The 26,604-nt window shown below is 48.3% G+C and overlaps 12 protein-coding genes across 17 annotated transcripts; 5 read left to right on the plus strand and 7 right to left on the minus strand.

Moving 5' to 3' along the window:
• Nucleotides 1-1,714: 1,714 nt before the first annotated feature.
• Nucleotides 1,715-4,171, plus strand: FOXG_07703 (uncharacterized protein). 2 transcript variants are annotated; one of them, XM_018386301.1, is made up of 4 exons: nucleotides 1,715-2,433; nucleotides 2,508-2,575; nucleotides 2,634-3,265; nucleotides 3,318-4,171. In XM_018386301.1, exons 1-4 carry the CDS (start codon nucleotides 2,300-2,302, stop codon nucleotides 3,699-3,701), a joined length of 1,218 nt encoding a protein of 405 aa, XP_018243441.1. In that variant the 5' UTR covers nucleotides 1,715-2,299; the 3' UTR covers nucleotides 3,702-4,171. The 2 variants fall into 2 exon arrangements, with proteins under 2 accessions (XP_018243441.1, XP_018243442.1); XM_018386302.1 differs by having other exon boundaries at nucleotides 1,715-2,575.
• Nucleotides 4,172-4,473: 302 nt separating this feature from the next.
• Nucleotides 4,474-5,364, minus strand: FOXG_07704 (60S ribosomal protein L27-A; the record flags this gene model as incomplete). The annotated part of the gene is made up of 3 exons (XM_018386303.1): nucleotides 5,155-5,364; nucleotides 4,592-4,928; nucleotides 4,474-4,481 (listed from the first exon to the last, which is right to left on the minus strand). The coding sequence occupies exons 1-3, from the start codon at nucleotides 5,215-5,217 to the stop codon at nucleotides 4,474-4,476; spliced, it is 408 nt and encodes a 135-aa protein (XP_018243443.1). The 5' UTR covers nucleotides 5,218-5,364.
• Nucleotides 5,365-5,754: 390 nt separating this feature from the next.
• On the minus strand, nucleotides 5,755-7,063 carry FOXG_07705 (uncharacterized protein). Its single transcript, XM_018386304.1, has one exon. It carries the CDS (start codon nucleotides 6,687-6,689, stop codon nucleotides 5,892-5,894), a length of 798 nt encoding a protein of 265 aa, XP_018243444.1. The 5' UTR covers nucleotides 6,690-7,063; the 3' UTR covers nucleotides 5,755-5,891.
• Nucleotides 7,064-7,762: 699 nt separating this feature from the next.
• On the plus strand, nucleotides 7,763-9,037 carry FOXG_07706 (4-hydroxyphenylpyruvate dioxygenase; the record flags this gene model as incomplete). The annotated part of the gene is made up of 1 exon (XM_018386305.1): nucleotides 7,763-9,037. One exon carries the CDS (start codon nucleotides 7,763-7,765, stop codon nucleotides 9,035-9,037), a length of 1,275 nt encoding a protein of 424 aa, XP_018243445.1.
• Nucleotides 9,038-9,451: 414 nt separating this feature from the next.
• Nucleotides 9,452-11,115, minus strand: FOXG_07707 (transcription initiation factor TFIIH subunit 2; the record flags this gene model as incomplete). The annotated part of the gene is made up of 2 exons (XM_018386306.1): nucleotides 10,346-11,115; nucleotides 9,452-10,292 (listed from the first exon to the last, which is right to left on the minus strand). The coding sequence occupies exons 1-2, from the start codon at nucleotides 10,909-10,911 to the stop codon at nucleotides 9,452-9,454; spliced, it is 1,407 nt and encodes a 468-aa protein (XP_018243446.1). The 5' UTR covers nucleotides 10,912-11,115.
• Nucleotides 11,116-11,269: 154 nt separating this feature from the next.
• On the minus strand, nucleotides 11,270-13,458 carry FOXG_07708 (uncharacterized protein). Of its 4 annotated transcripts, XM_018386308.1 has the most exons (4): nucleotides 12,822-13,458; nucleotides 12,728-12,763; nucleotides 12,369-12,644; nucleotides 11,270-12,301 (listed from the first exon to the last, which is right to left on the minus strand). In XM_018386308.1, exons 1-4 carry the CDS (start codon nucleotides 12,849-12,851, stop codon nucleotides 11,753-11,755), a joined length of 891 nt encoding a protein of 296 aa, XP_018243448.1. In that variant the 5' UTR covers nucleotides 12,852-13,458; the 3' UTR covers nucleotides 11,270-11,752. The 4 variants fall into 4 exon arrangements, with proteins under 4 accessions (XP_018243448.1, XP_018243450.1, XP_018243447.1 ...); XM_018386310.1 differs by having other exon boundaries at nucleotides 12,369-12,763; XM_018386307.1 differs by having other exon boundaries at nucleotides 12,728-13,374.
• Nucleotides 13,459-13,488: 30 nt separating this feature from the next.
• FOXG_19529 (uncharacterized protein) lies at nucleotides 13,489-13,659 on the minus strand (the record flags this gene model as incomplete). Its single annotated transcript, XM_018399752.1, has 1 exon — nucleotides 13,489-13,659. The coding sequence occupies one exon, from the start codon at nucleotides 13,657-13,659 to the stop codon at nucleotides 13,489-13,491; it is 171 nt and encodes a 56-aa protein (XP_018243451.1).
• Nucleotides 13,660-18,950: 5,291 nt separating this feature from the next.
• FOXG_19530 (uncharacterized protein) lies at nucleotides 18,951-22,993 on the plus strand. Its single transcript, XM_018399753.1, has 5 exons — nucleotides 18,951-20,760; nucleotides 20,813-20,890; nucleotides 20,944-21,426; nucleotides 21,477-22,189; nucleotides 22,246-22,993. The coding sequence occupies exons 1-5, from the start codon at nucleotides 20,711-20,713 to the stop codon at nucleotides 22,626-22,628; spliced, it is 1,707 nt and encodes a 568-aa protein (XP_018243452.1). The 5' UTR covers nucleotides 18,951-20,710; the 3' UTR covers nucleotides 22,629-22,993.
• Nucleotides 22,994-23,000: 7 nt separating this feature from the next.
• On the plus strand, nucleotides 23,001-24,915 carry FOXG_07711 (uncharacterized protein). Its single transcript, XM_018386311.1, has 2 exons — nucleotides 23,001-23,427; nucleotides 23,479-24,915. The coding sequence occupies exons 1-2, from the start codon at nucleotides 23,132-23,134 to the stop codon at nucleotides 23,570-23,572; spliced, it is 390 nt and encodes a 129-aa protein (XP_018243453.1). The 5' UTR covers nucleotides 23,001-23,131; the 3' UTR covers nucleotides 23,573-24,915.
• Nucleotides 23,487-24,962, minus strand: FOXG_07712 (uncharacterized protein). Its single transcript, XM_018386312.1, has 2 exons — nucleotides 24,397-24,962; nucleotides 23,487-24,341 (listed from the first exon to the last, which is right to left on the minus strand). Exons 1-2 carry the CDS (start codon nucleotides 24,751-24,753, stop codon nucleotides 24,087-24,089), a joined length of 612 nt encoding a protein of 203 aa, XP_018243454.1. The 5' UTR covers nucleotides 24,754-24,962; the 3' UTR covers nucleotides 23,487-24,086.
• Nucleotides 24,963-25,039: 77 nt separating this feature from the next.
• On the plus strand, nucleotides 25,040-26,050 carry FOXG_07713 (uncharacterized protein). The gene is made up of 2 exons (XM_018386313.1): nucleotides 25,040-25,233; nucleotides 25,288-26,050. The coding sequence occupies exons 1-2, from the start codon at nucleotides 25,165-25,167 to the stop codon at nucleotides 25,786-25,788; spliced, it is 570 nt and encodes a 189-aa protein (XP_018243455.1). The 5' UTR covers nucleotides 25,040-25,164; the 3' UTR covers nucleotides 25,789-26,050.
• On the minus strand, nucleotides 25,686-26,591 carry FOXG_07714 (uncharacterized protein). Of its 2 annotated transcripts, XM_018386314.1 has the most exons (3): nucleotides 26,225-26,591; nucleotides 26,100-26,170; nucleotides 25,686-26,048 (listed from the first exon to the last, which is right to left on the minus strand). In XM_018386314.1, the coding sequence occupies exons 1-3, from the start codon at nucleotides 26,466-26,468 to the stop codon at nucleotides 25,935-25,937; spliced, it is 429 nt and encodes a 142-aa protein (XP_018243456.1). In that variant the 5' UTR covers nucleotides 26,469-26,591; the 3' UTR covers nucleotides 25,686-25,934. The 2 variants fall into 2 exon arrangements, with proteins under 2 accessions (XP_018243456.1, XP_018243457.1); XM_018386315.1 differs by having other exon boundaries at nucleotides 25,793-26,170; nucleotides 26,225-26,513.
• Nucleotides 26,592-26,604: the final 13 nt, after the last annotated feature.

The following is a 26,604-nucleotide window of genomic DNA, read 5'->3' on the forward strand; positions in this document are numbered from 1 at the left end:
TAATGTTTTTAGTAATGGGAACTCTAGAGTTGGTATCCACCATGAGCCAGCTTTGAACAATGCACGGCGAGTCGTGGCTCAACATGGTTACAGGGACCCCTTCTGGGTTTCCAAGGATTGGTACATTTCCTCAGCTCGGTTTGATATCTCACTGTATCTGTCTCCGTATGTTCTCTACATAATACTGTGGCTTTCTGACACGATCAAAATGGGTCCTTGGCCCCCTAACAATGCTTAAGTGAAAGCCAAGTTCGGCAAACTGGGCCTTGAAGAAACGGCCCAAGATGATGGACCTCTGAGCCGTCTCGGCTGGATCTGCAGATATGTGGATGAACTGGTGTTGAGATTCTGGTTACGTTTTTATGCCAAGCTGGATCTACCGATTAACTTGTTGGAGACATGACAAAGCAAACTATGATGGTTACTTCAGGCCACGGTAAGCTTTCTTAAGTGAAGATTAGGATTTTAACGCGCCACACAGTCTGTTTAACCAGCAGCTATAGTGCTAAAGGAAGTTGAAGGAGCATAACGAAGACCATAATTCAAGGTGGGTTGCCGAAGCTGTTCTGGCTGTATGTAGTTATAACTTACCTAGGTTATAAGCTCAATCATTCCGTGCCGCTGAAGGAAGAAAGAATGCTGTGTGTTGAATATCTGCCGCTCATGGCCAAGGCGCAAACCGAGACGAGATTAGAGTGACGCATGTTTCTGGTTGAGGAGTATTATACGAATATAGACCGCGTAAGTGAGGGCCAGAACGTCAATGTCATGGGAATGCAAGAATGAAGCTTCGCAGTCCGAGGAATCGATAGACCGAATTAATTGCCTCAAGAGAATAGCTTGTGAACTTTACAGAACTCATGTATTATGCGAACCACACTTTACTTGTTCTTGGGTTTGTTTCCTTTACTAGACAGGATCTAGGTCTTTCCTGACTGTATTTAGACGAAAATGTCCAAATTCGAGATGGTTCCGGCAGTTGGAGGTTCGCCCAACGGGGGGCGGGGTGTGAAGGTCTCCATCGTTGACAGTTGACAGTTGGAGACACCTGAGGATAGATACCAAGTCGACACCAAGTTCTCGAAGATAGGCATTCTCTTCAAGAAACTGACAGCTATTAAAGGAACAGTGCTGATTGAATGGCTTAACTATTCTAGCATGCATTTGTTCCTTCTGTCGCTGGTTGATAGGTACCTACATCCAATAGTATCTTGAATTGAGCCATTCAGCCACAAACATTCCTCCCTTGAACTTTCACCATCATCGCAAAGTCCAGATTCACATCGAAATGCAGTAAGCGCACAGTGCAAAAAGACCCCTCAGCTTATCTGGCAACGACAATTGGAGGGCGATCTTCCAACGTGGGCGGGATGATTCGCCAGGCTTGGCTCGGCCGTAACTAGCGGATGCCATTGAATAGAACCACATCAGCCAGTTCCTGTTGCAGTTACAGTATCTGTACACAGTACCTTGCATCCCTACAGCAGTTGCCCCTGTACACGCGTCAAATCAGCTTTTGCAGGCTTCGGGTGCCACACGGCTGGGCGTACCAGTACCTGAGCATGAGAATTGTCTCATTCCGTCATCCACTTTGTTCGTGTTCAACTGGCTGAAGGCTTAGTGCTAGTCAGTCAGTCACTGCAGGGTCGGCCACCCGTGCTGAGCTTTGTGGCTCCTCCACTAGTATGCATCAAAATGCTAATTTCAGAGGGGAAAACCCTTCCATAACATTTTTCTGATTGCCGCGCCTCACCCTTGACTGATTCCTAGCTTGCCTTGCCTCCAACCAAAATAACAATAATAGCCCACACCACACCCCCTGGATGAGATTTGGAGATCTAGTCAACATTGCCTATTCCCCTTTTACCAACTGAAGTACCCTTCTTCATCCCAAGCCATCCCTCTCATTCCTTTTTTCATTTCCTCCCTCTTTCTTCTTCTTGTGCCAGAGACGACTTCTTGTCTTGCTGCCTTGTTTCTTCAGTCTTTCTCTTTACCCTATCCCTTGCGAAACCAAGCCACCTTGAACCAAAGTCCAAGGAGCTCAACGTTTTTTCGCCTTTTTTCTCTTCTTTGAGACCTTGTCTCTCCTAGGCCCCGCCAAATTGCATATCAAGCACCCCTCGCCTTTTCCGATTCTATTCCATTACAGGACTCGGCTGTCCGTCCGCTCGTTTGCGCGTCCCCCCTAAAATCTGTCTTCAAGGGGTCTCTTATCTACAACCACGACTTTTCTCGCCGACAGCCTCAACCATCTTCAATCGCATCCTTTACATCACCAACAACCAAATTAATCATAATGTCGGCTGACGAAAAGATCCGCGTCTCAGGCGAGACGCCTCGTGCGACCACTCCTGTTCTTCCAACGGTTAACCCCGGTCTCGAGAAGTCACAGTCTGCTCGCGCTTCAATTCACCCTACTTTCTATGTTATGTCAGTAGTTTTCTCGACTATCCCACGAATTGACTTTACGATGCGCCAGAACCTTTGCTAACCACATTGTGCAGTGCATGGATTGGTTTTTCATCATCCGTCATCCTGTTCAACAAATGGCTCCTTGATACCCTCAACTTCCGTACGTTGTCAACATTATTGGGATGTATCTGCTCCTTTGCTGACAAGTCAACTCCCAGGCTACCCCGTCATTCTAACGACCTACCACTTGACCTTCTCGACAGTCGTCACTCAGATTATGGCCCGATGGACTCCTTACCTTGACGGCCGCAAGACGGTTAAGATGACAGCTCGCGTTTACATCCGTGCCGTTGTTCCCATCGGTATCTTCTTCAGCTTGAGTTTGATCTGCGGAAATTTGACATATCTCTACCTTTCTGTTGCTTTCATTCAGATGCTCAAGGCTACCACGCCCGTCGCCGTTCTCATCTCTGGCTGGATTCTGGGTGTTTCTGCTCCCAACCTCAAGCAGTTCCTCAATGTCTCCGCCATTGTTGTCGGTGTCATCATTGCTTCCATGGGCGAAATCCACTTCGTCACTGTTGGTGTGCTCTTCCAGATGGGCGGTATCATTTTCGAGGCTCTGCGACTTACCATGGTCCAGCGCCTGCTGAGCTCAGCTGACTACAAGATGGACCCTCTCGTCTCTCTGTACTATTTTGCTCCCATCTGCGCTGTCATGAACGGTGTGGTTGCTCTTATTTGGGAGATCCCCAGGTGCTCGATGGCTGAGGTTTACCACGTTGGTCTGTTCACTTTCTTCCTGAACGGTCTCTGCGCTTTTATGCTCAATGTCTCCGTCGTCTTCCTGGTATGTTTCCCTCGGCAATTCCCACGCCACTTCATACTAACTTGACTCTCAGATTGGCAAGACTTCTGCTGTCGTCCTCACGCTCTGCGGTGTTCTCAAGGATATTCTCCTGGTCATTGCTTCTATGATGATCTGGGGCACCCAGGTTACTGGTCTCCAATTCTTTGGCTACTCCATTGCTCTTGGTGGCATGGTCTACTATAAGCTCGGCTACGAGCAGATCAAGGGCCACATTGCTGATGCCAACCGACAGTGGGCTGAGTTTGGTGCTCGCAAGCCCATTCTCCGCAAGGTCACCATTATCATCGCCACCGCTTTCCTCATCTTCACCTTCTTTGGTGGCCTTGCTCCTGGTTACTCCTCAGAGGTTGATCCCACTAGACTGGCCAATGAGGTGTCCAACCGTTTCGGCATCAACGATGCCCAGCACGTCTAAAGCTCTGTATTATATGGTGCCAATGGGAAACAAGACCCTGACGTTTACTTCACGGGGCGAACGGCGATCTAAGGAACCTCTTTTCTATATCCGTTATTTCCTTATGTATTACGCCCAACCAAGTTGTTGAACTTGGTCTGAATGTGTCCACAGTCGGATTGACTTGGCTCACTTTTCTGTGGATTGGAGACTTTTTGATATATTCTGTTTGATTGGGGAAGGGAGGTCTTATGAAGTGTAAAGCCATAGAGCTGGGCGCAGAGCGCGAGGTAGCGGTCCTATGCATGAACCGCATCACGAAAGGTCTAATTGATGTGTAACTCTAGACGGCGTTTGGCCATAGACATGTAGAAACGAAACGGTTAAGAAAAACCTACCATAACAAAAGTTCATTGACCTATTTTCCCTCTCTTTCGTTTCACCGGGTTTAGTTTGTGCGCGTAATGTACGTTTTGACGGTAAATTTTGATTCATGTTATGGATTTCGTAAACCTCGTAGACATTCAACCGTCAAGAAAAGTCCTCAAGGTCTATTCAACACCTCATTGATGGCACCAATTCATTGAACTCCGCCAGTGGTATCCTTCGGTCGGGACAACACGTCCGTCCGATCCGCGTTGTATATTGACGCTACAATCACGCGGCAAGTAGAGATCTGGTTGTGATTTAAGAAACTTCATATTGAGCCCATAAAAACCGGCGTTCCTTAATGCCATCGATGCTCTGTACATCCCGCCAACTCCCTAACCGTGATGGAGAAACGATTCCTTTTTTAAAACTCTGTGGTGGGTGGTTAGCAACGCTTCTAATTCAAATGCATGTCAAGAGCACTAGGCGGGTTTTGATGCAGCTCTGCTCGGGTGGTATGGCGCAGCGATGGTATAACATACTGAGAGGGGTGAAGAACCATCGGTTCTTGCCGCTGGTGTATCGCTCCTCGAGCACCTTCTTGACAGTCTTCTTGGCATCCTCGCGCTGGGAAACCTCCTTGAAGGTGTCGTTAGAGACGGCGCCCTTGAGGCCCTCGAGCTCCAGGGTGTAGCGAGTGGGCATCAAGTGGTTGTAGTTGATGACCTTGATGAAAGGCTTGATCTTGTTTCGCTTCTCCTGGCGGGTCTTGGACATGCGGCGGGTGATCTTGGAGGGGTATCGCTCAATGCCGGCAACCAGGGCGTGGCCGAAAGGGTGAGGCTTGTTGCCGTTGTCAACGGGCTGGATGATGACAACCTATTTGAAGCATATCGAGTCAGCGAAATGTTTCCTTGAAGAAAACGACGGCAAGAATCGTTCCCATCATAGCATTCCTGCGAGTTCTGCGCTCCGTGTCTTGTCATATAAAACACCAATGACCTCTTCGTTTCAATCCCTTCCCTCAACGCTATCTTGCTCGGATGCTGCAGAACTCGGGAAATGCCATGGAACAGCAGTATGAAATCTGTCGAGCGCGTCGTACCTTCTTTCCGGCGTATCTGCCGCGGGTGATGATGGCGACTCGGCCGACCTTGAGGAACTTCATCTTGTCCGGCGGTGTGTTGTCTGCTGGTTAGTGAAGTTGCGAGGAGTTGTCAAGACAAGTTCAAATTACGCACCAAAATATTTTGTGTGGGCTGGTGTGCAAGCGAGACCCAGCTAGTCACATGACAAGGTGCCTTCCATTTTTCGGAGTGTCCTGTGTGCTGAGGGGTCCGTGCATGAGGACCTGCCCTGAACTTTTCGAGGCACTCATTCTGTATTACCTAAGCTTGGTTGGCGGCTCCAATTGTTGGGATGGGTGTTAGGCAAAGCTCCCCCATTGAGCCACCTCACCTCATCATTGTTCATATACTTGATAAGATAGGAATATCACGATGCCTGCACCAACATATATCATCTCCCGCGCTGCGGATCCAATTTTTGGTGTCTTGATTGGCCTGTCAGCCGCAGCAACCAGAATCAACCGCGAAGAAAAGGACAAAGGTCGAACAACTCAACAGACTCTTGAAGCTGCGCGACGGTAATCCCGCAAATTATTAGCTTGAAATAAGATAGAAACTGACTACCAGCATAGACGAGTTGGACTTTCTTCCAAGTCTTCGTGATTATGTCTGGGCTCGCTTCGACACCTGAGTCACTACTGGTTTTGCCAACTTTCAAGATCTTAATGGCATGTCAAGCCTTTTTTGGATATTCTGTCTCATTATATACATGCACCTAGTCACCAAAAGACGGACCATATTCCTTCTTCATTGCTTCTCGAACAATTTGTCCGCAGAGTTTGGCCGTTGGGTTGACACTCACGGCCAAGCCCTTTGCAATTGGATTTCCGTACCTTCCACCAAACGCTAGGTCTCGAGATGCAGCACCCTCAAAGTCGAGCTTTTCCCATTTGGATTCTTCAAGGGTCCCATCGATATCCAAAGAACGACTTAGCATTAGTCTGGCTGTTTTCAGATATAATGCAGCTCTTTGCGTGTGAGCCATAGACAGAGTGCGTGCAACCTGAGGAGAAATAGGCATGGTTGGTGATGAAGGGGTGAGGAGTGCGATTGATGCTTCGATATCGCTCAGTGCTGTGACAACAGCTTTTTTCCTTTCCGCCTGGTCGGGTGACTCAATTAAGGGCGCGGAGTTGTCTTTGGTATCGGAGAGCATCATCGCATCTCCGTATAGCCGCCTGAGGATCTGTACACGGTTGTTTCTGGCGCTGGCGTAGTTGGGATGCTCAGCAATCATACTCTCAACCGCCGAAAGGCTTTGCTGATAACCCTTGACAGCAATATCTTTTCCTTCTTCAGATCCAAGACTCTTCAACTGGGTTTCAAGGCTCTGGATGGAACGAATAATATCTCGCTCCCTCTCGACTACTCGCTCATATATCGTGGCATCTGTGATGTTTGGGTCCCGTGGTAATGAGGAGTCGAGAATGATACCGGCATATGGGTTTGACTCCGGATCCTTGATTTTCTCGAGAATATTGATATCGTGTTTGCTTAAGCATACAGATGCCATTTCGACTGTTGTTGAGCAGTGGCTGAGCAGATGAAGATAACTCAGTGATTCAATTTGTTGAGACCTTCGATTCTGATATTCGGCGAGGACGATAGACTCAGAAAACTACCTCAGGAGGTGTAAATCCTGGAACGTTCGGGATCTGATGTGACGTGCTGAGCGAAAGAGATGACGCTGAAAAGGGCTGGCTCATGTTCTAAATATCATTCCTGGTATGGGCATGCTGGATAAGCCGACCTGCTTGAAAGATGTCTCGGCTTTAGCGGGAGATGATCGATACTCAGGCGACTAGTTCTCTGCATTGTCGTGCATCTCTCATTCGCAAGGATGTTTCGGCCGGCTTTGCTGCTGACAGTTCCGCAGTCCATCATAGGGCATGCCGCCATAGAGTGCTCGTTAAGCCGTGTTGAGACTTCTGGAAGTAGTCGGCCAATGTCGGCTTGGGGCGGCTGGCGCCGCAGCGGGACACTCGGCCGGGGAAGTTCCGCAGTGATAACCTCAAAACCACCAACAACAACCTTCGGCACTACCGCCTTTGAGATCGATCAATTGGGCTCTCTTGGCTCTCTGATGATATCAATCAGACCGCCGTCTGACGCGGAAGCCCCGCGCGTGACCCTTAACCCTGCCATGACGGGCATGGCTTTGCTTTCTTACGCCGCAAACCCCATTGGTTCCCAGTTTCATTGAAACTCTGAAAGCCAACGAGGATGTTACCGATGGATATGACTGGTATGAGCTATCTCCCGTTTATCCTGGCAGGCCTGTCTTGGGCCGTATAATGCCTTCTCCAGGCGGAGCCGTTCCGTGTAAGAAATGACAAAGAAACAAGCAAAACTTGTTGCTTCATGGTTAAGCCGGGCTTGAATCAAATTGGGATTTCTTACATATACTCGCCTGTAGCCCCCCATCTCATCCGTAGCCATCAACTCAAGTCAGTTACGAACTTCCTGCATACCTAGCTTCTCGGAGCCACCACACGGAAACAATTTGACCCTAACACACAAGCCTCAAACAAAACGTTTATTCTATTCTGATATCAAAGACTCACCCATCAAACCGTCTGTGTGTCAATGTCCCCTTCTGCCATTACCAACTCCCCTCCTCAGCAGGCAACTCAGCCTACTACTGTTCCTATCACTTCTGCCCTCGACCGAGCAGACAACACTTTTGCGGTTCAGCCGCCCCCTAACTTCACCGGCTATGACCACATAACCTGGTGGGTTGGCAATGCCAAACAGGCTGCCTCATATTACACCAATCTTTTTGGCTTCAAGCCCATCGCATATAAGGGGCTCGAGACTGGAAGCCGATACTTTGCCTCGTATGTCATTGAGAACAACGATGTCCGCTTCGTCTTCACCTCGCCTCTGCGATCTGAAGCTCATTTCCCAGACGATGAACCTATCTCCAAGTCGGACCGAAAGCTTCTCAAGGAGATGTACGCTCATCTCGAACGCCATGGCGACGCCGTGAAGGATGTTGCCTTTGAGGTTGAGAATGTCGACGGAGTATATCACAAGGCGGTTCAGGAGGGTGCTATTGCTGTTCAAGACCCCAAGGTTAGCAAGGACAAGGAGCATGGCTCCGTCTCCACAGCCGTCATTTGCACATATGGCGACACCACCCATACCCTCATCTCCCGTCAAAACTATACTGGACCCTTCCTCCCTGGCTACCGAACCTGGAAGAAGCACAGTGCCACTGTGTCTCTGCCAGATGTTCCCCTAGCCCGCATCGACCACTGCGTCGGCAACCAGTCCTGGAACGAGATGGACTCGGCCTGCGCTTTCTACGAGCAGTGCCTTTCCTTCCACCGGTTTTGGTCTGTGGACGATTCACAGATCTGTACCGAGTTCTCAGCTCTGAGCTCCGTTGTCATGGCTTCACCAAACAACATTGTTAAGATGCCCATCAATGAGCCAGCTCTCGGCAAGAAGAAGTCCCAGATTGAGGAGTACGTCATCTTCAACTCTGGACCTGGCGTTCAGCACATTGCACTTCTAACTCCTGATATTATCACTGCCGTCTCAGCCCTACGCGCTCGTGGTGTCGAGTTCATCGACGTTCCCCCTTCGTATTACACTGACATGCGCCACCGTCTCAAGACAGAGCGTCGCAACTGGGAGCTCAAGGAAGAATTTGAGACTCTTGAGCGTCTCAACATCCTAATCGACTACGATGAGGGTGGTTACCTGCTTCAACTATTCACCAAGCCGCTCATGGACCGACCCACAGTCTTTATTGAGATCATTCAGCGCAACGACTTCGACGGCTTCGGCGCTGGTAACTTTAAGAGCTTGTTCGAGGCTATTGAGCGTGAGCAAGCTGAGCGTGGCAACCTGTAAAAGGGATGTCTCTGAGATGGGGCATACCAATGAGGGGAAATCAAAATTGCATCACATATGCATATACATAACCATATTGCATGGGGAGGATTCAAGGAGAAACAAAATTTCGTGGAAGCATGAGACGAGTTTGCGATAGCATGTCATTATTGCAATACTGGACAGGGATAAACCACACCAGTGCCTACGAGCCATTTGCCCATGGGATACTTAGACTGAAATGAAATAAAACTTGACAGAAACTTTAGTTCCTAATGCGCCACTTCGAGGTCGTTATTTGCGATGCTTACTCACAGTATTTATGACATGGATGAATGTTGCCTCGTCTTTTGTTCGCTCCTGGGATTTCAACCTCCCTTCTCTCTTAAGCCACACATGATGACACATAGTTTTACACACATACAGTCTCAACCTCTATGTCATTACAACATCACCGTTGGTATATGCAGCTGTGCCGTTCGGCTCACCCGATGAGGCAGCGGCATCTGTCTTAGATAATAAGCTCTGGCAGCCCGGGCAGTTGTGGACAACCTCATGGGCAAAGACGTCACAGTCGATGCAAAAGTGTTGTCCACACACTTCACATGCATATCGCCCGCTTTCACTGACACCCTTGGCTGTCTTTGGTGCGCCACTGTCTTCTCTAGACTTATCGGGTGCTTTGCCCTTTGGTGGCTCAGGAAATGGCGCTAAGCATGAAAAGCAAGCTGCAGAGCGGCTGGCTTTAGTCCAGGGCACTTCAACCCAGTTCCGTAACGGGAAGAGATGATGATATGAGCGGGCAAGATGAGTCGATAGAATAAGGGTGAGGTCACAAGCTGGACACTCAGCTGGGATGCGGCACACACGAGCGCCGCAACGGGTGCAGAGATATCCCTCTCGGAACGGCCGATTATGGCACGCGCAGTAACTTGTAGTCCCGTTAGGAACAAGTGTCCGGGACGGGAAGCCCATCATGAGAAGACTGGCTGTGCTCTGTTCAGCCGTGCGTGTCACAGGGGGTGTCGTGGCTGCGAGGAAAAGTTCGCGGAAATGGACCTCGTCCATCGCGATATTGTATTGTGACTCATCACCGGCATTCGTTCGTGAACACAGATCAGCGCAAATAGCGACCTGGGCGGAAAGACCGACAATCGAGACACGTATTCGATCCGTGATCAGATTGCCAATGGTTTCATGGATATCGCCCGGGTCGCTCGATAGTAATGCGCCATAGATAATGAGTACTTCTCGTGTGCCGTGAGAAGGCGCATGGCTATAGCAAGTCAGTTTGACTGTTCCTCCATCGTGGCGCAGTTATAAACTCACAACAGAGCTCCTCGACACATCTCCAGAGCGTTCTGCAAGCTTGGGTTGCCTTGAGGATCTTCGTTCTCCAGCCCTTTCAGCTTTTCCAAGTGTTCTGTCGGGTTTCCTCCAACATCGCTAATCCTCACAGCAACACCATCTCGCATACCAATGATTCCTAGTTGAGAAATAGGATTTTGTTCAAAGAACTCTCGCACAAAGGCAGCCGCGTAGCTCAGCATGAGGCGATACCTTGTAGGTAGCAGATCCTTCTCGGTCATAGCGAAGGACATATCCAGCACAAGCACCATATGCCGAATAATTCCTCTTTGTAGGGGCGTCGTATCGCGTAATAATCGCTTCCGCTTCTCAGCCTCAAGCGCTGTGAGACTCAGTATTCCGTCTTCTTCCTCTGGTAGATTCGTCTCCCAAGTTCGTTTCGAGACTTCCCATGCTCTAGCTGAGTCGCCTTTTCTCGATTTGGCAGTTTTTCCTTTCGCCGCTTGAGGATCGTCGTCTGTGACGCGGTGATCCATGAGATCATCATCCGACATGTCGGCGACATACTCGCCGTCAGAGTCGGCCATGGTCGTGGTTGTTTAGGCCGTGCTTTGATCAGAAGACGGAGAGGCCGAGAGCGGTTTTGTTATAGAACAGAGTTGTAGAGTCGGAAGCAAGCCGATGGCTTGCTTTGGGAGCGGTGTTGGTTGAGAAGGAGAACAAAGAAAATGTTGATGATGGTGACGGAATCAAGTTCACAAGGCTGAAAGAGGTTGGCAGCCTTGCCTAAGAAGATCCACCTTGAAGTTTTAGAGTTGATCACCTAACCAATCGCGCAGTCGCAGGAAGAAGCTTGGTTAATCGGTGGAGTATGGCGGCGACCAACTGCTCCAATATAACAAAACATCACTACATGGCATGTTATTCACATAGCTGATATTGGGATAATGTTAACAGTTCATCCAATTTAATTTAACTTCGATTTCTTATGCATTAGTCGCTCATCAGGGTATAACTTCGAAGTCGAAAACTAATAAATACTATATACAAGCTGGCGCGTAACAGGTCACTCTACGACAGCATGTAGAACCAAACAACCCAACAACTGTTCTTAAATCCAGGCCCATTGGCAAAACTGCAACGCGATCCTCCTTTCATATCTCACCATGAGTCGCAGATAACTCTTCTTGATGCAAATACCCAACCATCGGTCTATCAAGTTGCGTCGCATAAATGGCCCTACAACTCAAATGAAAATCAACTTCGTTTTACTCCAGAAAAAATCGTATTCGTCAACGTGTGTACGTCGTTCGACCGTGAGCTCGGCCGCCGAGTGTAATGAGGGATATCGAAACCGAAAGAAAAAAAAAAGATACGCCACTGAACGCCGTCCCAAGAACAATACCGCCAAAATGCCCATGTGCCCCATCAGGGGTAGGTGTTGGTTACAGGCATGGGCCAGTCGTCCTCAGTAATACTGGACCAGAAAACCCAAACCATGATAACAGATAACAGGGTGAAGAGCGTCTGGAAAAGGGCGCCATCGATCTTTCCACTCGTGCCGTCGCAGATATACTTGCTGATCGCGTAGTTGAAGACCTGACCGATGGCAAAAAGAAGGGCTGCGGCGGCAAGATAAATCATAGGACGCGTCTCGCCCAGAATTCGAATTACAAGGATAGCCTCAAGAACAAGGAAGGCGACGAGGAGGATTAGAGGGACAAGTTGGTAAAGGACGTAGAGGGCGATGTTTCGGTTCCTGGGGGCCTCGTAGCTATCGTCCCAGTAGCCAGTCCACGAGAAGCCGGTGTCGAGGGCGATGTAGCCAGTTCCAATAAGCAACAGAAGAGCCGAAATGGCAATTAGGGCCATCGAGAGTGGCGTTCCATCGTCGATGATCTGATAGCCAACAACGGCGTTAAGCATTAGAATCCAACATGTGGCAATGATCATGCCGATATGGATAGCAGAGAAAGCCTGATCTTGTCAGTACACTGTGAAGCCAAAGAGAATCAGAAGAAAAGGGGAGGGGTCGCGGTCTTACAATTCTCACGGTGCTATTCAGTGGAAACTCTCCTACTGAAAAGATCTCGCATATACTGATGATGATGTAGCCGATGAGAAACATTTGCATCTCCCTTCGACCAACGGCAGCCCGCTTCTTCTCGGATCGCAACAGGAGAAAGACGGCGGTAACAATGGCAGCTCCAGCGAGGAGGATTGATCCCAAGTTTCCAAGATGTCGCCCTCCACTCAGGGAGATACCCGTGAGCTCGCAGCCTCCCCAGTTGCCATTCTGGTCGTGGTTCTGGGACAGAAGCTATCGACGATCAGTAAGGTCCCCATTGTTTCCGACTCCACATGACGATGTATGGCGTAGGTAGGTAGGAAGGTCGGACATACATTACAGACTGGGAGAGTCGAGTCTCTGCAAAAGTCCTGTTGTACATAAATTAGAACGTGAACTCTGTTGAACAACAGAAAATCGAGGGCGTACATGAAAATTTCCAAATTCGGTAGACCCCATCGTGATTGCGGATGCGAAGCTCCTTGATCAAAGGGTGCATCCACAAGCAACCACAATTGGGGAGAGTAGAGTAGGGTTGAGTTCGAGGTTGGAGTCGGCCGAGCAACAGGATTACAGACAAAGGAAATTCGGGAGGACGTTCAATCGTATAGGTTTCGTCGGATTTTCGTACAGATAAATCAAAGATGAAGATGTAGAGTAGAAACAAGGAAAGAGGATTTTCTCGACCCCTGGTCAAGCGAGTGTTCGTGCGGTGGTTGACTTGACGGTGTCGTTGCTAGGACGGGGCTGCGGGTGGCTGGTGGAACGGCAAGCTGTAATTTCGCGGTGTGTCCAGCTCCTCAATCGAGAATGTAGAAATTTGCGACAAAGTCGGAGATGCTGCAGGTAACAATTAATAATAAAGCTGTTTTCGTGAGAATAATTCTGATGCAAGATGCAACATCCAAAGCAGGTCAGATCGTGACGTTAACGGGCTGATTGATACAGGAAGAGCTGGTTTGCATACACGCACGCGAAAAAGAGGCGGCGAGAGCCAATATAACATAACGACCCAGCAGGCCTCTAGCAGGTTTTTGGGTAGTCTCAGCGATGGAGGACACCCAGTTCCAGGGTCGCATCACATTGAAAGCCCCGTCTACGCCAGGCCAGGGCAGGCGAGCAGGGAGGGAGTCTGCAGGGTTTCCTTGGATGACAAGTTCCAATTCGTTCCGTTGGTCAAGTTCGGTAGCCTTGGCCCGTGTTCCCTAGGCTCAAAGGTACTTCTGCTGATGACTCTCTGTTTCTGTTTCTGCGTCGGCTTCTGCATGTTGTGTTGTTAAGGTGGCCCCACGCCTACGCTCACGGGCATCAAGATGCGGGCTCGCTATTCCCCGGTCACTAAAACGCAGGTACCTACTGCTAAATGGCCGCTGAGTGGCTGTTGTAGCGGGCTTTTGAGTAAACGCTAACATGTTTGCAGTTAGTGATTGGCTCGGATCATCAAATTGCGATGGGCCACGCTTGATGAAGCCGGGGTCAATGAGATTGCTGTTGCAGGCATGAGGCAACCTCTTCTCGTGCTCTGAGTTGATAAGTTAAGTTGAATCGAGCTTGCTCACAAAACGCACGGTCTGTTCGAGAGGGAGGGACTGAAGGGTGGAATGGCATCATTTGAAGTCAAGTATCCAAGCCTAGACGAGTCACAGGTCGAGCTGTTGTTGAGTGCAAGATTTGGTAGACAAGTTTGAAAGGGAGATTCAGATAACGAAAGGCATGTTTACTTTGTTTGTTTGTGTTACGCATTCTCGTATCGGTGAATAGTACCCAGACTGGCATAGGGCTTTGATCTTCCAGCGTCACATCCCACCAATCGACAGCATGTCTGGAGGGTACCTCATAGAGATGTGAGAAGCACCATGCAAGTCACGATGTGGGTGGATGATAGATGTCAGTGCACATGAACTCATTTACGATACAAACCAACCACCCCTCAATTTGATCTTAAATAACTCGATTATAGCGTCTATTTCTGGCTTGCATCGGCCGTCTTGCATCGCGGGCTTCCGCATCTCATGGTTCACATCATCATTGGTCTCTAACTTGAGTACTGATGCCCTCAAACATGACGCTAAATGCTGTGTAAGGATATTGAAGGCGGGTCGTAGTGCAGCCGTTTCGTTTCACTCGTCCAATTGCGGCCTAAAGCAAATTACAGTCTTGGCATTGGCTTTTTGGTGGCGCTTTATGCTCAATGCTCAAATCTCAATATCAATGATCTTCTCTAACAATGAATCACTTGCATGATTCTTGTTGCGAAGCGAGACGACTCCCTTCGCCTTTACCCCATCCTCTGCTAAGTGGTCCCATCCCTCGCTCCATATGTGGAATATAGACGTTGGTCAAAGCCCTATAAAACTCATGCCCTGCTCAATATGTGCTCGATTTATTTTATTCTAGACTTGCCCTTGGCCCAATGACCCAATGACCATGTCTCCCTTGAGCTGCTAGCACGTCTCCAAACTTGGAAGCTCAAATTGCCAAGAGATTTCTGAATGCCCGCCACAGCCGGCCAAGGAACTTGTGCGAATACTGGTCTGCTTTCAATTCCATCTCATACATCGTTGCCACAGCCTGTTAGAGATCGACAACATCAGCCACGTCGTACATGTGGCCCCACATTCTATTCTTGCTTCCAGCTTCATCGATATTCATTCCAGTTTCCTGCTTGAGTAACCTTTCCACCATTTGGGCTGAATCCAGACCCCGAATCCGTGGCTTTTTACATCAGCGTGCAGCTGAGCGCTGAGTTGGTCAGCAGCTAAACTTATTTCTCCCTAGTTGATCGTCTGTGCCAGCAGACCCTGCTTTGTTTCAGAATCACGACAAAGTTGCTTCATCGACTCTTGGAGATTTCCAACTTAATACTGTAATTGGTGCTTCAGGTTTTCAACGTCTTGTTTCAGGCCTGTTTTCAACACCGCATTGCGTAAACCGACCTAGGGGTTCAAGAAGACTACTACACCTTTCTAATTAGGAAACTATAATAACTAGTCAACGAGCTTGCTAAGCTCAACTGAATTATCCTAAACTATCCTAAACTCGTCTAAACATTTCTGTCACTTGGGGTCCAAGTCCCTTGTTTTCATGCATCCCGTAGATACACTCCGTATGTGCTATATCCTAACCCAGAACTTACCGATGTGATGATCCCTTGAGGACCAAGGTCATTCATGCATGTGGCGCAGCAACATCCATGCTCGTTATCTTGTGGCTGCATGTGGTACGTCTTAACCGTCCTTTTGAAGTGATGCCGTGGCTACAGGCTTAATCGGTGTTCCTGGGCTTGATACGTGTAGTGTTGACGACCAGGGGGCGAATCTTCTTATCTTCCGGAAACTAGTTCCTGTCCTCCAGGGTCCTCGACTTCGGTATTAGCAATACGTACTACCGTTAAGTGCTATGTGTAGCTGAGTTGGTACACATTCATGAGACAGTTTCTGTGTCCGTCAGAAATCTGAAACACTGTCCTTATCTAAGCAGCTATTAGGCATTGTATTATTCCAGTTACCATAATAACTAGACTCGTTATCAGCTTGGATACAATTGGGATGTTTAAGAAAATTTGTAACACTTTATACAAGAGTACAACAAGATAGGTATAGGGTATCCGACCAAAGTACACAGCTCAACTTACAGATATGAGAAAATAAAACTTATGAAGTTAAATAGCATGTAACTACTGGCATCTACATCGGTCAGTCCTGATAAATATCTCATGTGTGCGGTGGTACTCATGGGGCTAAGATTTTTTATCTGGAATCGCGGATCATATCTGACGAGTGAATATAATCATTGCATTGGAACTACAACACACGTACAGTATTTCAACCAGTGGTATTTTCGATCAAACTGTCACACAAAATGGCCTAAATGAACTGTCGCAAGGCCCGAAAATGCCGAAAGGTTGGCTTGAAAGGTATACTAGAATGGTACGCCAGAGGGTCATGGATGTAGTTACATGAGCTATCACTACGAAAAGCCTACGAGAATCACTGTTCAAGTCCTATATGCCCCTTGTAAAACCAAAACTTGAAGCAATTATATTTGAGCTGCTGAAGAGCGTGTAGATATATATAGACACGAGACGTTGGGTGATATCAAGTTGCGATTTTCAGCTAAACGTCTACTACCCAAGGGGGCACAAAAAAGCCGAAGGCCGAAGGCAGGGAACATAAGTATGCGTACGAAAAGGTACTTCAGGCTATCTAACCTTAGCCTTTAGCTATATCTACTATGAGGCTGGCGGTATTTCGCAGTTATAGAGCACCCCTATCAATGGAACATATGAAGACAAGAACTACCACGAGCACGCAATGAACAAATAGCAAACGAGACGAAACACGAAGAATATCGTATAGCATCAAGTTTAATCATATAAATGAGGTCGGGGTTGCTATTTCTGTTGAATTGATTGCTTTTCAGAGGTCTAAAAACACCACGACCCATCCGCAGGCAGCAGAGCCTGGCTGGGGCAATTGCTTCTGCGACACAAACATCAGTGGCCACCCCATTCCAACTACAAACGTCACCGACGATGATTTATAAGAGATTGTGATCATATGTATATACCGAAGATGTTCCTGGTACGACAAGATCGTGTTATTCACATATTTCATGTCCGTTAGCCTGCCAGACTCATACTTGAGTGAGCCTCTGAACAGCCCGACACAAATCACACGGAAGGTTATATTGGGCATTCGGAGCTCGGGGTGGAATAAACTACATGAAATCATGATGGAGCGTTCTCAGCCTCTTCTCACAATCCATAGGTCTACCTTACTTACTTACTTACTACATTCTTGCTCTTGTTACTGATCCTACTTGTAGCTAACTAAAAGATCTGGAATGAAGTTCACAGAAGTGAGAGTCATCACATCATATTTTATAAGTAGTTCAAGATTTCGGTTTGTCCATGAGGGCTTCCATGCACTTTTATAATTCACAGGTTATGCTTGTTGTCCGAAGACTGTGATTTGCTCAAGACAACTGCACAATATCTCTCCCATTATGCCCATTATAATAAAGGAAGATATATCTCATCAGCGAAGATATATGCAAGCATGTGAAGAAAGACAGGGTTAACAATGATCATATTTAATTCCTATATCTTCCCTTCGTACGCTTGACCAGAGCGAATGCATACCTATTCATAACACGATATGCACGATTACTACGAACCTAGGTCTCATCTGACAAGAGGCTGGACCCTGACATAGAATCACGCGACTAGTGGAACAAGGGGGCCAATGTAATTCGCCAGTTTGACAGCTTGTTTTCAAAGGGTCGGTCAACATCAGATCGTCGTGTTTTAATCTTTCAACCTTGCTACATCCTAGTGTACGATAGCCCATCATTGAACTTGGATGTATGAACTTCCTGATAAGTATTGCCCATTTAAAGCAAAGGTTCGTATTGCTTTCGAAAATCCGTGATTAGGCTATAATATATCAAGTCAACAACTTTTGCGAAATCTGCAAAAACGAACATCTCGCATTTGACAAACTCGATTATGGATCCTGTCCCGCCCCACAAGAGTCAATACCTGGAGATGGAGTGACGTAGTTTGGATCCACCACGAGTCAAGCGGGCCCGCCAACACCAATATCTCAAGAAGACGATAGGCGGAAGACCAAATCACTGCGAACCTGAATTTACCCTGGACTTTTAGTTGTGTGAGTGGAACTCGAAGAATATTGAGATTTCAGTCTTCCCTCTTTGCGATAGCGTATTCTATGGTGGAGGACCAAGTACTTGATAAGTACATCAGTTTTTATATGTGCCATGAAATCTGGGGGTTACTTAGTATGTGGAGAGAATATCCTCGTGAACATTGACTTCGTGGGGAAATACCAACGATTAGAACCGACCGCTTTTAATATTGGATCTTGGTTACAAACGTTGTGTGAGCTGCCTCAAAGACTCATGACAAAAGACGAGAGGGGAGCCAATGGCTCACCTGTTCACGAACACGTCTCAAGTTGCAGATGAGGATAAATCAAAGCGCATGAACTGCATGTCCTGCCAGGAGGGAATTACTGGAACCTGCATACTTCCAGCTTCCCGTCCACAGTCACACTCGAGTTCCAACTGAATGGGTAACAAGGCATGTGACTGGCTATGCTTGCACAGCCTTGGATGCGATTACGAGTCAGATCTAGCAGCGCTTCATCTGACTTGTCTCAGCTGAGGAGAGATCTTTTCAGAGTGGCATCCTTATTTTGCTCTCTATTGATTGAGAGAAACAGTGGTTTTTATCGACGAAGCTGCCTGTGAACCCCCACTATGGCTGTCTTGGCTCTATAACGCGTCCACACACCCCACACTTCACGATAGTTCGAAATGACCTACGACGGACGGCAAGCTTGCCAGCTTGCCCCGAGCGTCTATAGTAAAAAGCGTGGAGAAGTGCCCGCTTGTGAACGTGGAGTCTCCTAGACACAGTCTCATCGAGTTGACAAACTGGAAGCACGTGAAGGTACTGTATCCGTAAGACCGTTGAAATTCAGAGTTTAAGGCTGGCAGAGATGAGCCATTATTACCCCTGAGAAAACGGTAGAAATTGAAACTGGATAGAGCGAACTGACTGATGATCATGCAATCAGGCAATATTAGAGATTGGGTAAAGTGGAATCGCTACTGTACTTGAGATAGAGTAGCGAGTATGGAGATCAGATACAGACAGCCCAGTCAGTACAGTGCAACAATTGGATGCAATGCAGTAATTAGAGATCCTCCATCTCAATCTGACAGCCCAGGCCAGGCAAACGCGACCTTGACTCCTGAAAGCCTCCCCTGAACGGCAAACTCCCGTACATACTATTTTCCAGCAGCCGTCCCCTTGCTTGCTCTCGATCGAGTTTTAGTCGTCGACTTGTCCTATCCCTCAAGTTGCTGCCCTTCCTTCATCTTGAACAGCATTTTCTTCTTCTTTATTCCCCCTTCGTTACCAACCTTCATCCTTATCATCAAATCACCTCCTTTCGCGCTGTTTTCCTCACCCTTAAGTCGATCATTCCTCCCCCCCAAACGTATCGCTTGCACATTTTCGTGATCGCTGCCCCTGCTGCTGTCTCGCCTGACCATTATTGAGATTTGTCACTTGGTGCAGCAACTGTCCGCTTGAGGTCCTATCCTGTCTCAATCGTGGTCATCTGCCTATCGTCCACTGCACCGACCCCAGCCAGCTACAGCTTACCTCCGCGTGCTGCACTCCAGCTTTTCCCCAGCTGCGACTCCATCCTAGGCAGTTTGATCTTGTCTAGTTCGTTCTGTTTCTGAAGATCGTTCATCAATTCAGCCAAAGGGCCCATGACAGCGCTTTGCTTGCCGATTATTACCGCGCATTCCGCCCGTACCGCATCTCAACCTCACGCACACGCAATTTGTCCAAGGTCACTCCAAAGTACCTGATCCCCAAATCTACGCTGCCGAGTGACGCAGTTTGAGCTACCACCAACCAGGGGTCCCAACAAGCCCAGAAGAACAAGGCCTGATACAGCATATCTCAACTGACTAGGAACCCACCTCACACGCCCAATTGAGCCCGCGCCCCAGTCCGGTATCACTATCTTTTGCTGTGTTCACCAGTCAATCTTTTTTTTACCCATTGAATCCTGCCATAGACGCCGATAGACCCTGATTCCGTACCGTCCACACCCCGGTCACCCGACCCCATCTTTCCCATTCCCCTCCGTCTATCGCTGGGCCGTTCAAGGTGCCGATGACCTCGTTGTCTCTCGGCCTTTCCCCTTCTCTTTCCGTACCTTTTACCTTCAATCTCTTTGCAGACGGGCGCTGCTGCTTAACAGCCCCATCTTCCCAAAATTCCTCCCTCAAAGTCTTCACGTCTTCCCTCAAACATTCCTCTACGGACCCTTCGTCCTGATAATCAACAATACCAAGACCCGGATTCACAAGCGACGTCATTGCTCGCGTCCCGCAACGACCACGATCGTGACTACGACGACGATAGCGACGATAACCGCCAACACCGCTCCGACGTTGCCAAGTCTCATCGTCGCTCGTCCTATTCTGGCTCCGAATCGTCGTGGACCGACACCGGCGATATTGGCGAGCAGCTGGCCGACGAGCACGACCCTGTTCGTCTACAACTCTCTTCAGACGTTGAGGACGAACTTCTGGCCAACGTTCATCGCCGACATCCCAAGCACGGCAACCAGAAGAGGGTTCGCATCCAGGACTCACATCACCACCGTCATTCTCAGTCGCGATCTGCCCTTATCAACAAGGAGGCTATCGAGGTTCCTAACTTCAACCCCCCAGGTCCCTCTCGCGCTGAACGCGTACTCGGCGCCATCATGGCCGGACGTACAGGTTCAATCCATGGCCTAACAGGCAAGGCCTTGATGTAAGATTATGCACTCTCGTCACTTGCAATGTCATAGACTGACCTTTACCAGCTACTTCACCAGTATCTTCGTATCACTCGGTGTTTTCCTTTTTGGATATGATCAGGGTGTCATGTCAGGTATAATCACGTAAGTTCTAATGCCTGTTGAACTCGTTTTGGGTTTGACTAATCGATTACCAGTGGACCATACTTTATGGATTACTTTGATCACCCTTCCAAGGCATACGTTGGTACTATGGTTGCTATCTTAGAGATTGGTGCATTCATCACTTCCCTGATGGTCGGTCGCATTGGCGACATCATCGGTCGAAGACGCACCATCTTCTACGGGTCTTGCATCTTCTTCGTCGGAGGTGCTCTCCAGACTCTGGCTACTTCCATGCCCATGATGATGGCTGGACGTTTCGTTGCCGGTTTCGGAGTTGGCATGCTCTCGACCATTGTTCCTGTTTATCAGTCTGAGATCTCGCCCCCTCACAACCGAGGAAAACTAGCATGTATTGAGTTCACAGGAAACATCGTCGGTTACTCAACATCTGTCTGGGTTGATTATGGCTGCGGCTTCATTGAGAGTGACTATTCTTGGCGCATTCCTCTTGGACTGCAATGTTTCATGGGTGCTCTGCTTGGGCTCGGCAGTCTGGTCATTGTTGAATCACCTCGGTAAGTCAATCATATTTGGTATGTGTCGAAATGGCTTGCTAATTTCACAGATGGCTTTTGGACAACGACCATGATGAAGAAGGGATGGTGGTCATTGCTAACTTGTACGGAGGTGGCGATATTCATGATCCTAAGGCTCGAGACGAGTATCGCGAGATCAAGATGAACGTCCTTCTTCAACGCCAAGAAGGCGAGCGAACATATAAGGACATGTTTCGTCGATACAAAACCCGAGTTTTTATTGCCATGTCCGCCCAAGCGCTCGCCCAGCTCAATGGCATCAACGTCATCTCCTACTACGCACCTTACGTCTTTGAGTCTGCTGGTTGGGTTGGTCATGACGCTGTCCTCATGACTGGTTTCAACAGTCTCACCTATCTTATGTCAACAATTCCTCCGTGGTACCTAGTGGATCGTTGGGGTCGACGCAAGATTCTTCTTTCTGGTGCCACAGCCATGGCCATCTCACTATCGCTCATCTCTTACTTCCTCTTCCTCGACATCAAGTGGACTCCTCGATTGGTTGTTCTGTTCGTCATGATCTACAATGCCGCTTTTGGTTACTCATGGGGACCTATCCCCTGGCTCTATCCTCCCGAGATTCTCCCTCTTAGCATTCGATCAAAGGGTGCCAGTCTGTCGACAGCAACTAACTGGGCGGCTAACTGGCTTGTGGGTGAGATGACGCCTATCCTCCAGGAATGGATTAAGTGGCGCATGTATCTGGTTCATGCATTCTTCTGTGTGGCCAGTGTTGTTATTGGTAAGTTCTTTTGTCATGTCTGAGCTGACACGATCGCATTGCTGACATATTATAAGTATACTTTATCTACCCAGAGACCTGTGGCGTGCGCCTGGAAGACATGGACTCGCTCTTTGGAGACGCCAGTACCGTTGCTGGTACTCCTTCGTTACACGGCACTGAAACTGGTTCTTTGATGAGGGCTGGATCTCCTGTAGGATCCTCTCGAGGGCTTATTGGACCCTCATCTGCTATTCCTGGACTTTCCCTCGACCCCCCTGCGATCGATGATGACAGCAAGTCCCAGATGCAGACCGGCGGTGATGAACGAAGTATTGGTGGCTGGCTATCAAGAGTGGTCGGACGAAACAGGTCCGATAGTGGCAGCAGTGCGCAAGGTCGGTATGCTCCTCTTGGCCAACAAGAAGAGGGCCGAGAAGGCCGACGTGATGACTATTGATGAAGTCTTTTGGAGTTTGTCTATAAGAATAACTGCATATAGATGGCGCACAAGGCGCAGGATGCGTTACCGCCAGGATAAGATAGCGCAACGATCGCCTTGAAGGATATGGGAGTCACTTGATGGGAAAGAATCAATTAAATGTGCCAGGGTCTAAAGGAGACTTACGAAACGAAGGTGATGTGTGTGTTTTTGGATGAGGATCGCTGCATTTCTTTGAAGATCTATGGATCGATATATTTAGACCGAATTTTCATGGAGTTAGACGGCTGATAATGGCCTGTATATCATACATAATGAGAGAAGCGGCTTGATACAGATAAAGAAGTAATCATGTTGAAGAAAGTGTTGTCGCCACTCCGGAGTAAGGTTTTGCTCTCTCACAGTTTACTGTCATGAACTCGATTTGTTCCATGATAGTTAAAGTGGGCCCATTATAACTTCTCACTCATCGTAACTGGAACACGAATGGCATACAAACTGTCTATCCAAATTCCGCAAGCATGGCTACCCCGACCGAGATAAGACATGCTTATCGACATCTATATCGAAATCTTCTCAAGGCAGTGCAATACGCAATTCCTGCTCGCTTCGTAGCCCGCGATCAACTCCGGAGGGCCTTTCGCGAGCCAGGTGCCACATATGATGGACGGGGCATCAAGCGAACCATATGGTTTCTCCAGGCGGCAGCGAAAGAGAAAGGATTGGAGCATAAGATCTTGAAGAACTTATTGCGAGTCCGGCAGATGAGATACCGGAAAAAGGATTACTCGGCTTATGATCCGTTGAAATATGCAGAGTAAGTCTGAATAAATTTTCATGAGTGAGCTAGTGCTTATGTCGCGATTAGACAGGAGATGAAGGAAGCGAATGCGACTGCGTATAATCATTATGATATGACGGTCGCTATGCTTAATAAAACTATGGGCATCTGTCTCCGTTGAGATTACTTGAGGCTCCCCCAAGTTTATGCGAAGAAGAGCAATCCACTAAGCCCAGGACTCGCCTCGGAAACCTACGGTAGCTGAAGTTCTTGGAATACGGACACACAGATATCAAGTTCTCAGACAAAGAAGGAACAGAGGTACGGATGCGTATTTTGCCATCAAAGGCCTGAGGTACTATAGAAGCTCCTCTAGCGGCTCTTCATCGAGACGATGAAAGGGACATGTACATCAACTGTACTACGTACACGAGGCACAAGGAGTTGTATGGTTGATGGCAGATCTTGGACGGAATAACCGGCAATTATTTGCATACGTTCTGACATGGGCATTCCCAATTCCCCGAACAGAGAGACCTTAAATAGTACATGTACAATACATTGAACATAAATCGCAATCCTCACTAGGCTAACCGAAGCCCTCAACGCCTTCATAAATGCTTTTCCTTTGTCTGTGATGGTCTTCTCCTTCAACCATGCTTGCTGGGTCTTTTATCGGCATTCGGGAGGAAGCTCTACTCCTCGCTCGGAACGTCAATGTCAACACCAAGCTCCTCAGAGAAAACCTGGTTTAGGCTGGATCCATCACGAACGTAGATCCAGTCACCCACAGCTGTGCCCTCTTTCTCGTTCTGGCCCTCGCCAAAGAGGCACCAGTCGTAGCGCTTAGGGCCAGAGATGGGAGACGACAGCCAGATCTGCTTATTGGGGGGCTGTTTGTTGATGATGTATGTGCCCTTGTCAGGCCAACTGATGCTGAGGACTCCAGCCTGTAGATAAATGTATCAGATGGGGTTGGACGATGATCGCATCAGTTATACGTACTGAGAAGTCGACGTCGATGTCTTCTCGCTGATCCTGGAGTTCCTCAAACTTCCCGACAACATTATCGAGGTACTCGTCCGCAAGGTCATGGTACTCTTGCTCCGTAATATCGGCCACAACAGCATTCTGATGGATCTCTTCGGCTTCGTTCAAAGGCTTGGCAGGATTCTCCGTATCAGGCATGATACCCCGTTTGATGGAAACCGTAGTCGAGAAGCATTTTTGCGAAAGGGTAGATCGGATGGAAAGGTGTGTGATTGCAGGAGCGATACGGAAGCTTGAGCGGCAGATGGGTGTTGAAGAGCGGATCGTTCGCGAAGCCAAGCGGGAAGCTTGAAATGCGATTTGTCGGGACATTTTGTTTGTTAGAAGATCAACTTTCAGAAATTGCGTCCTGACTATAGTATTGAATGGTTAGAAAGGGCCCGTAAATGAAAACCAGAATAGCATTCGCGGTGACGAGCTCGGTCAATTGCTGTTATTCAGAAGATGAACGAATTGAAGCAACCAAGCTCCCCGCGGTCTGGATAAGTGCAGCTGCCAGGTGGGACTGACCAATTGCACCATGAATTTCGTCAGTGGAGGTACGTACCGGGATTGCAGCTCCCGCATCCCGTCATCAGCTCCGCGTCTTCATTACAGACACATGCCCCACCATCTACCGCTTCAACCTACCTACAATACCATACGAAACCCAAACCTTGCCTACCTACACTAGGTCATTTACATTGATTCGAGTGAGGGAATGAAGAGCGCCTGTCCTTCATCATGATCAATGCCTTTCTGGTCTTCAACGGCCAAGGTCAGCCTCGTTTGACCAAGTTCTATACCCAATTGGTATGCTTTGTCCCCCTCCAGCTTTGTTGCCAGAAACTCAGATGCGCCTCATAGGAAACGAGTATACAACAGCGCCTTATCTCCGAAATATTTACACTCGTCTCGAATCGACCGGCCGGATCTTGCAACTTCCTACCCCTTCCACCTCTGCTCGCCGCTTCGGGCACCTCCCACACCTCCTCGGAAGAACAGAACGATGTTCCAACACTAGTAACATATCGCAACTATGCGACCCTTTATTTCATCGTCATCTCCACATCGACCGAATCGCCGCTTGCCCTTATCGATCTGATTCAAGTCTACGTGGAGGCCCTTGACAAGCTCTTCGAGAATGTCTGTGAGCTGGACTTGATCTTCAACTTCGAAACCCTGCACTCTACCTTATCGGAAATGATAATAGGGGGCGTGGTAATAGAGACAAATCTGGATCGCATTGTCTCAGGGGTAAAGGCGCAAGGAACGGTCGCGAAGAGACCTGTGAACGAAGGCAGAGGACCTACTGGTCTGGGAAGTGGACTTGGTATGGGTGCCAACTTTGCTTGGACTGGGCGATGAAGATTACGACTATTCAGAGCGACGAATGAAATGCATGATAGAGCGGATTACAAGATGTGTCTGCCTGTTGAGATATCCATATATGTTTCGACTCTACGAGACTAACGCCCAACTCCAAGTATTGAATAATATACATAAAGAATACACTATTTTGATTCTGGCTCGTCCTTTGGGGGATGGAAAGGCGGCGCATCTGGTCGTCGTTCGTATCGCTTCTCGGGATCGACTGTGCCGAATAGATATTGTGTCTTCTTACGAATCTAATGATGGCGTTAGTAGTTCTTGGTTCTTCTATAATCATATGTACGAACCTCTTCAGAAGGTTTATACTTCTGACCCCACCATTCGAACTCGGAGTAGAAGCAGATCCAGATCAGTGCAGCTGGAACTTGAGTTAGATAAGAGCCCGGAAATGATTGCATGAGAATAATCTTACCAACAATCGTCAGGAGCTGAGCAGTCTTGACAAATTTCACCCATCGCGGTGCTCGACTTGCTAGGATAATGCGACGTTTGTACTTCTTCTCAAACCGGAGTTGTTGCTGGACAGTAAGTTGCTTGAAGTTGGGAGGCCACACTTTTCGGGCCTTGTAAGGGTTGGTTGCCACCGTCAGAGGAGCCTTCTTGAGAAGACTATCCTTTGAAGATGAGGCCATACGTCTGATCAGCGTGGGAAACATTGTGATTAAGTCGCTTCCGACCTCGAGTGACTCAATGGTTCAAGACATGAAGCTTCGCATGAGGAATGTCGTTAGTGTTGGAGAATCTCCAATAGGCGCCACATCACCGCCACAAAAACCGCCCACTCACTAGCCA

This window comes from Fusarium oxysporum, chromosome 4 (assembly GCF_000149955.1).
Source record: "Fusarium oxysporum f. sp. lycopersici 4287 chromosome 4, whole genome shotgun sequence".
Taxonomy (NCBI): Eukaryota; Fungi; Ascomycota; class Sordariomycetes; order Hypocreales; family Nectriaceae; genus Fusarium; species Fusarium oxysporum.

What these genes read in the sequence shown, in the direction of transcription:
- FOXG_07703 (XM_018386301.1), top strand. Translation starts at nt 2,300, where the DNA reads ATGTCGGCTGACGAAAAGATCCGCGTCTCAGGCGAGACGCCTCGTGCG. An exon ending in CACCCTACTTTCTATGTTAT is followed by an intron (nt 2,434 to 2,507) that starts GTCAGTAGTTTT and finishes CACATTGTGCAG; the next exon opens with TGCATGGATTGGTTTTTCAT. An exon ending in CCTTGATACCCTCAACTTCC is followed by an intron (nt 2,576 to 2,633) that starts GTACGTTGTCAA and finishes GTCAACTCCCAG; the next exon opens with GCTACCCCGTCATTCTAACG.
- FOXG_07705 (XM_018386304.1), bottom strand. Translation starts at nt 6,689, where the DNA reads ATGGCATCTGTATGCTTAAGCAAACACGATATCAATATTCTCGAGAAA.
- FOXG_07708 (XM_018386307.1), bottom strand. Translation starts at nt 12,823, where the DNA reads ATGTACGCCCTCGATTTTCTGTTGTTCAACAGAGTTCACGTTCTAATT. An exon ending in CGACTCTCCCAGTCTGTAAT is followed by an intron (nt 12,645 to 12,727) that starts GTATGTCCGACC and finishes GATCGTCGATAG; the next exon opens with CTTCTGTCCCAGAACCACGA. An exon ending in TGAATAGCACCGTGAGAATT is followed by an intron (nt 12,302 to 12,368) that starts GTAAGACCGCGA and finishes TGACAAGATCAG; the next exon opens with GCTTTCTCTGCTATCCATAT.
- FOXG_19530 (XM_018399753.1), top strand. Translation starts at nt 20,711, where the DNA reads ATGGCCGGACGTACAGGTTCAATCCATGGCCTAACAGGCAAGGCCTTG. An exon ending in CTAACAGGCAAGGCCTTGAT is followed by an intron (nt 20,761 to 20,812) that starts GTAAGATTATGC and finishes GACCTTTACCAG; the next exon opens with CTACTTCACCAGTATCTTCG. An exon ending in GTCATTGTTGAATCACCTCG is followed by an intron (nt 21,427 to 21,476) that starts GTAAGTCAATCA and finishes CTAATTTCACAG; the next exon opens with ATGGCTTTTGGACAACGACC.
- FOXG_07711 (XM_018386311.1), top strand. Translation starts at nt 23,132, where the DNA reads ATGGCTACCCCGACCGAGATAAGACATGCTTATCGACATCTATATCGA. An exon ending in GATCCGTTGAAATATGCAGA is followed by an intron (nt 23,428 to 23,478) that starts GTAAGTCTGAAT and finishes TGTCGCGATTAG; the next exon opens with ACAGGAGATGAAGGAAGCGA.
- FOXG_07712 (XM_018386312.1), bottom strand. Translation starts at nt 24,753, where the DNA reads ATGTCCCGACAAATCGCATTTCAAGCTTCCCGCTTGGCTTCGCGAACG. An exon ending in ACATCGACGTCGACTTCTCA is followed by an intron (nt 24,342 to 24,396) that starts GTACGTATAACT and finishes ATTTATCTACAG; the next exon opens with GCTGGAGTCCTCAGCATCAG.
- FOXG_07713 (XM_018386313.1), top strand. Translation starts at nt 25,165, where the DNA reads ATGATCAATGCCTTTCTGGTCTTCAACGGCCAAGGTCAGCCTCGTTTG. An exon ending in CCAAGTTCTATACCCAATTG is followed by an intron (nt 25,234 to 25,287) that starts GTATGCTTTGTC and finishes TGCGCCTCATAG; the next exon opens with GAAACGAGTATACAACAGCG.
- FOXG_07714 (XM_018386314.1), bottom strand. Translation starts at nt 26,468, where the DNA reads ATGTTTCCCACGCTGATCAGACGTATGGCCTCATCTTCAAAGGATAGT. An exon ending in TCAGCTCCTGACGATTGTTG is followed by an intron (nt 26,171 to 26,224) that starts GTAAGATTATTC and finishes CTCAAGTTCCAG; the next exon opens with CTGCACTGATCTGGATCTGC. An exon ending in AGTATAAACCTTCTGAAGAG is followed by an intron (nt 26,049 to 26,099) that starts GTTCGTACATAT and finishes CGCCATCATTAG; the next exon opens with ATTCGTAAGAAGACACAATA.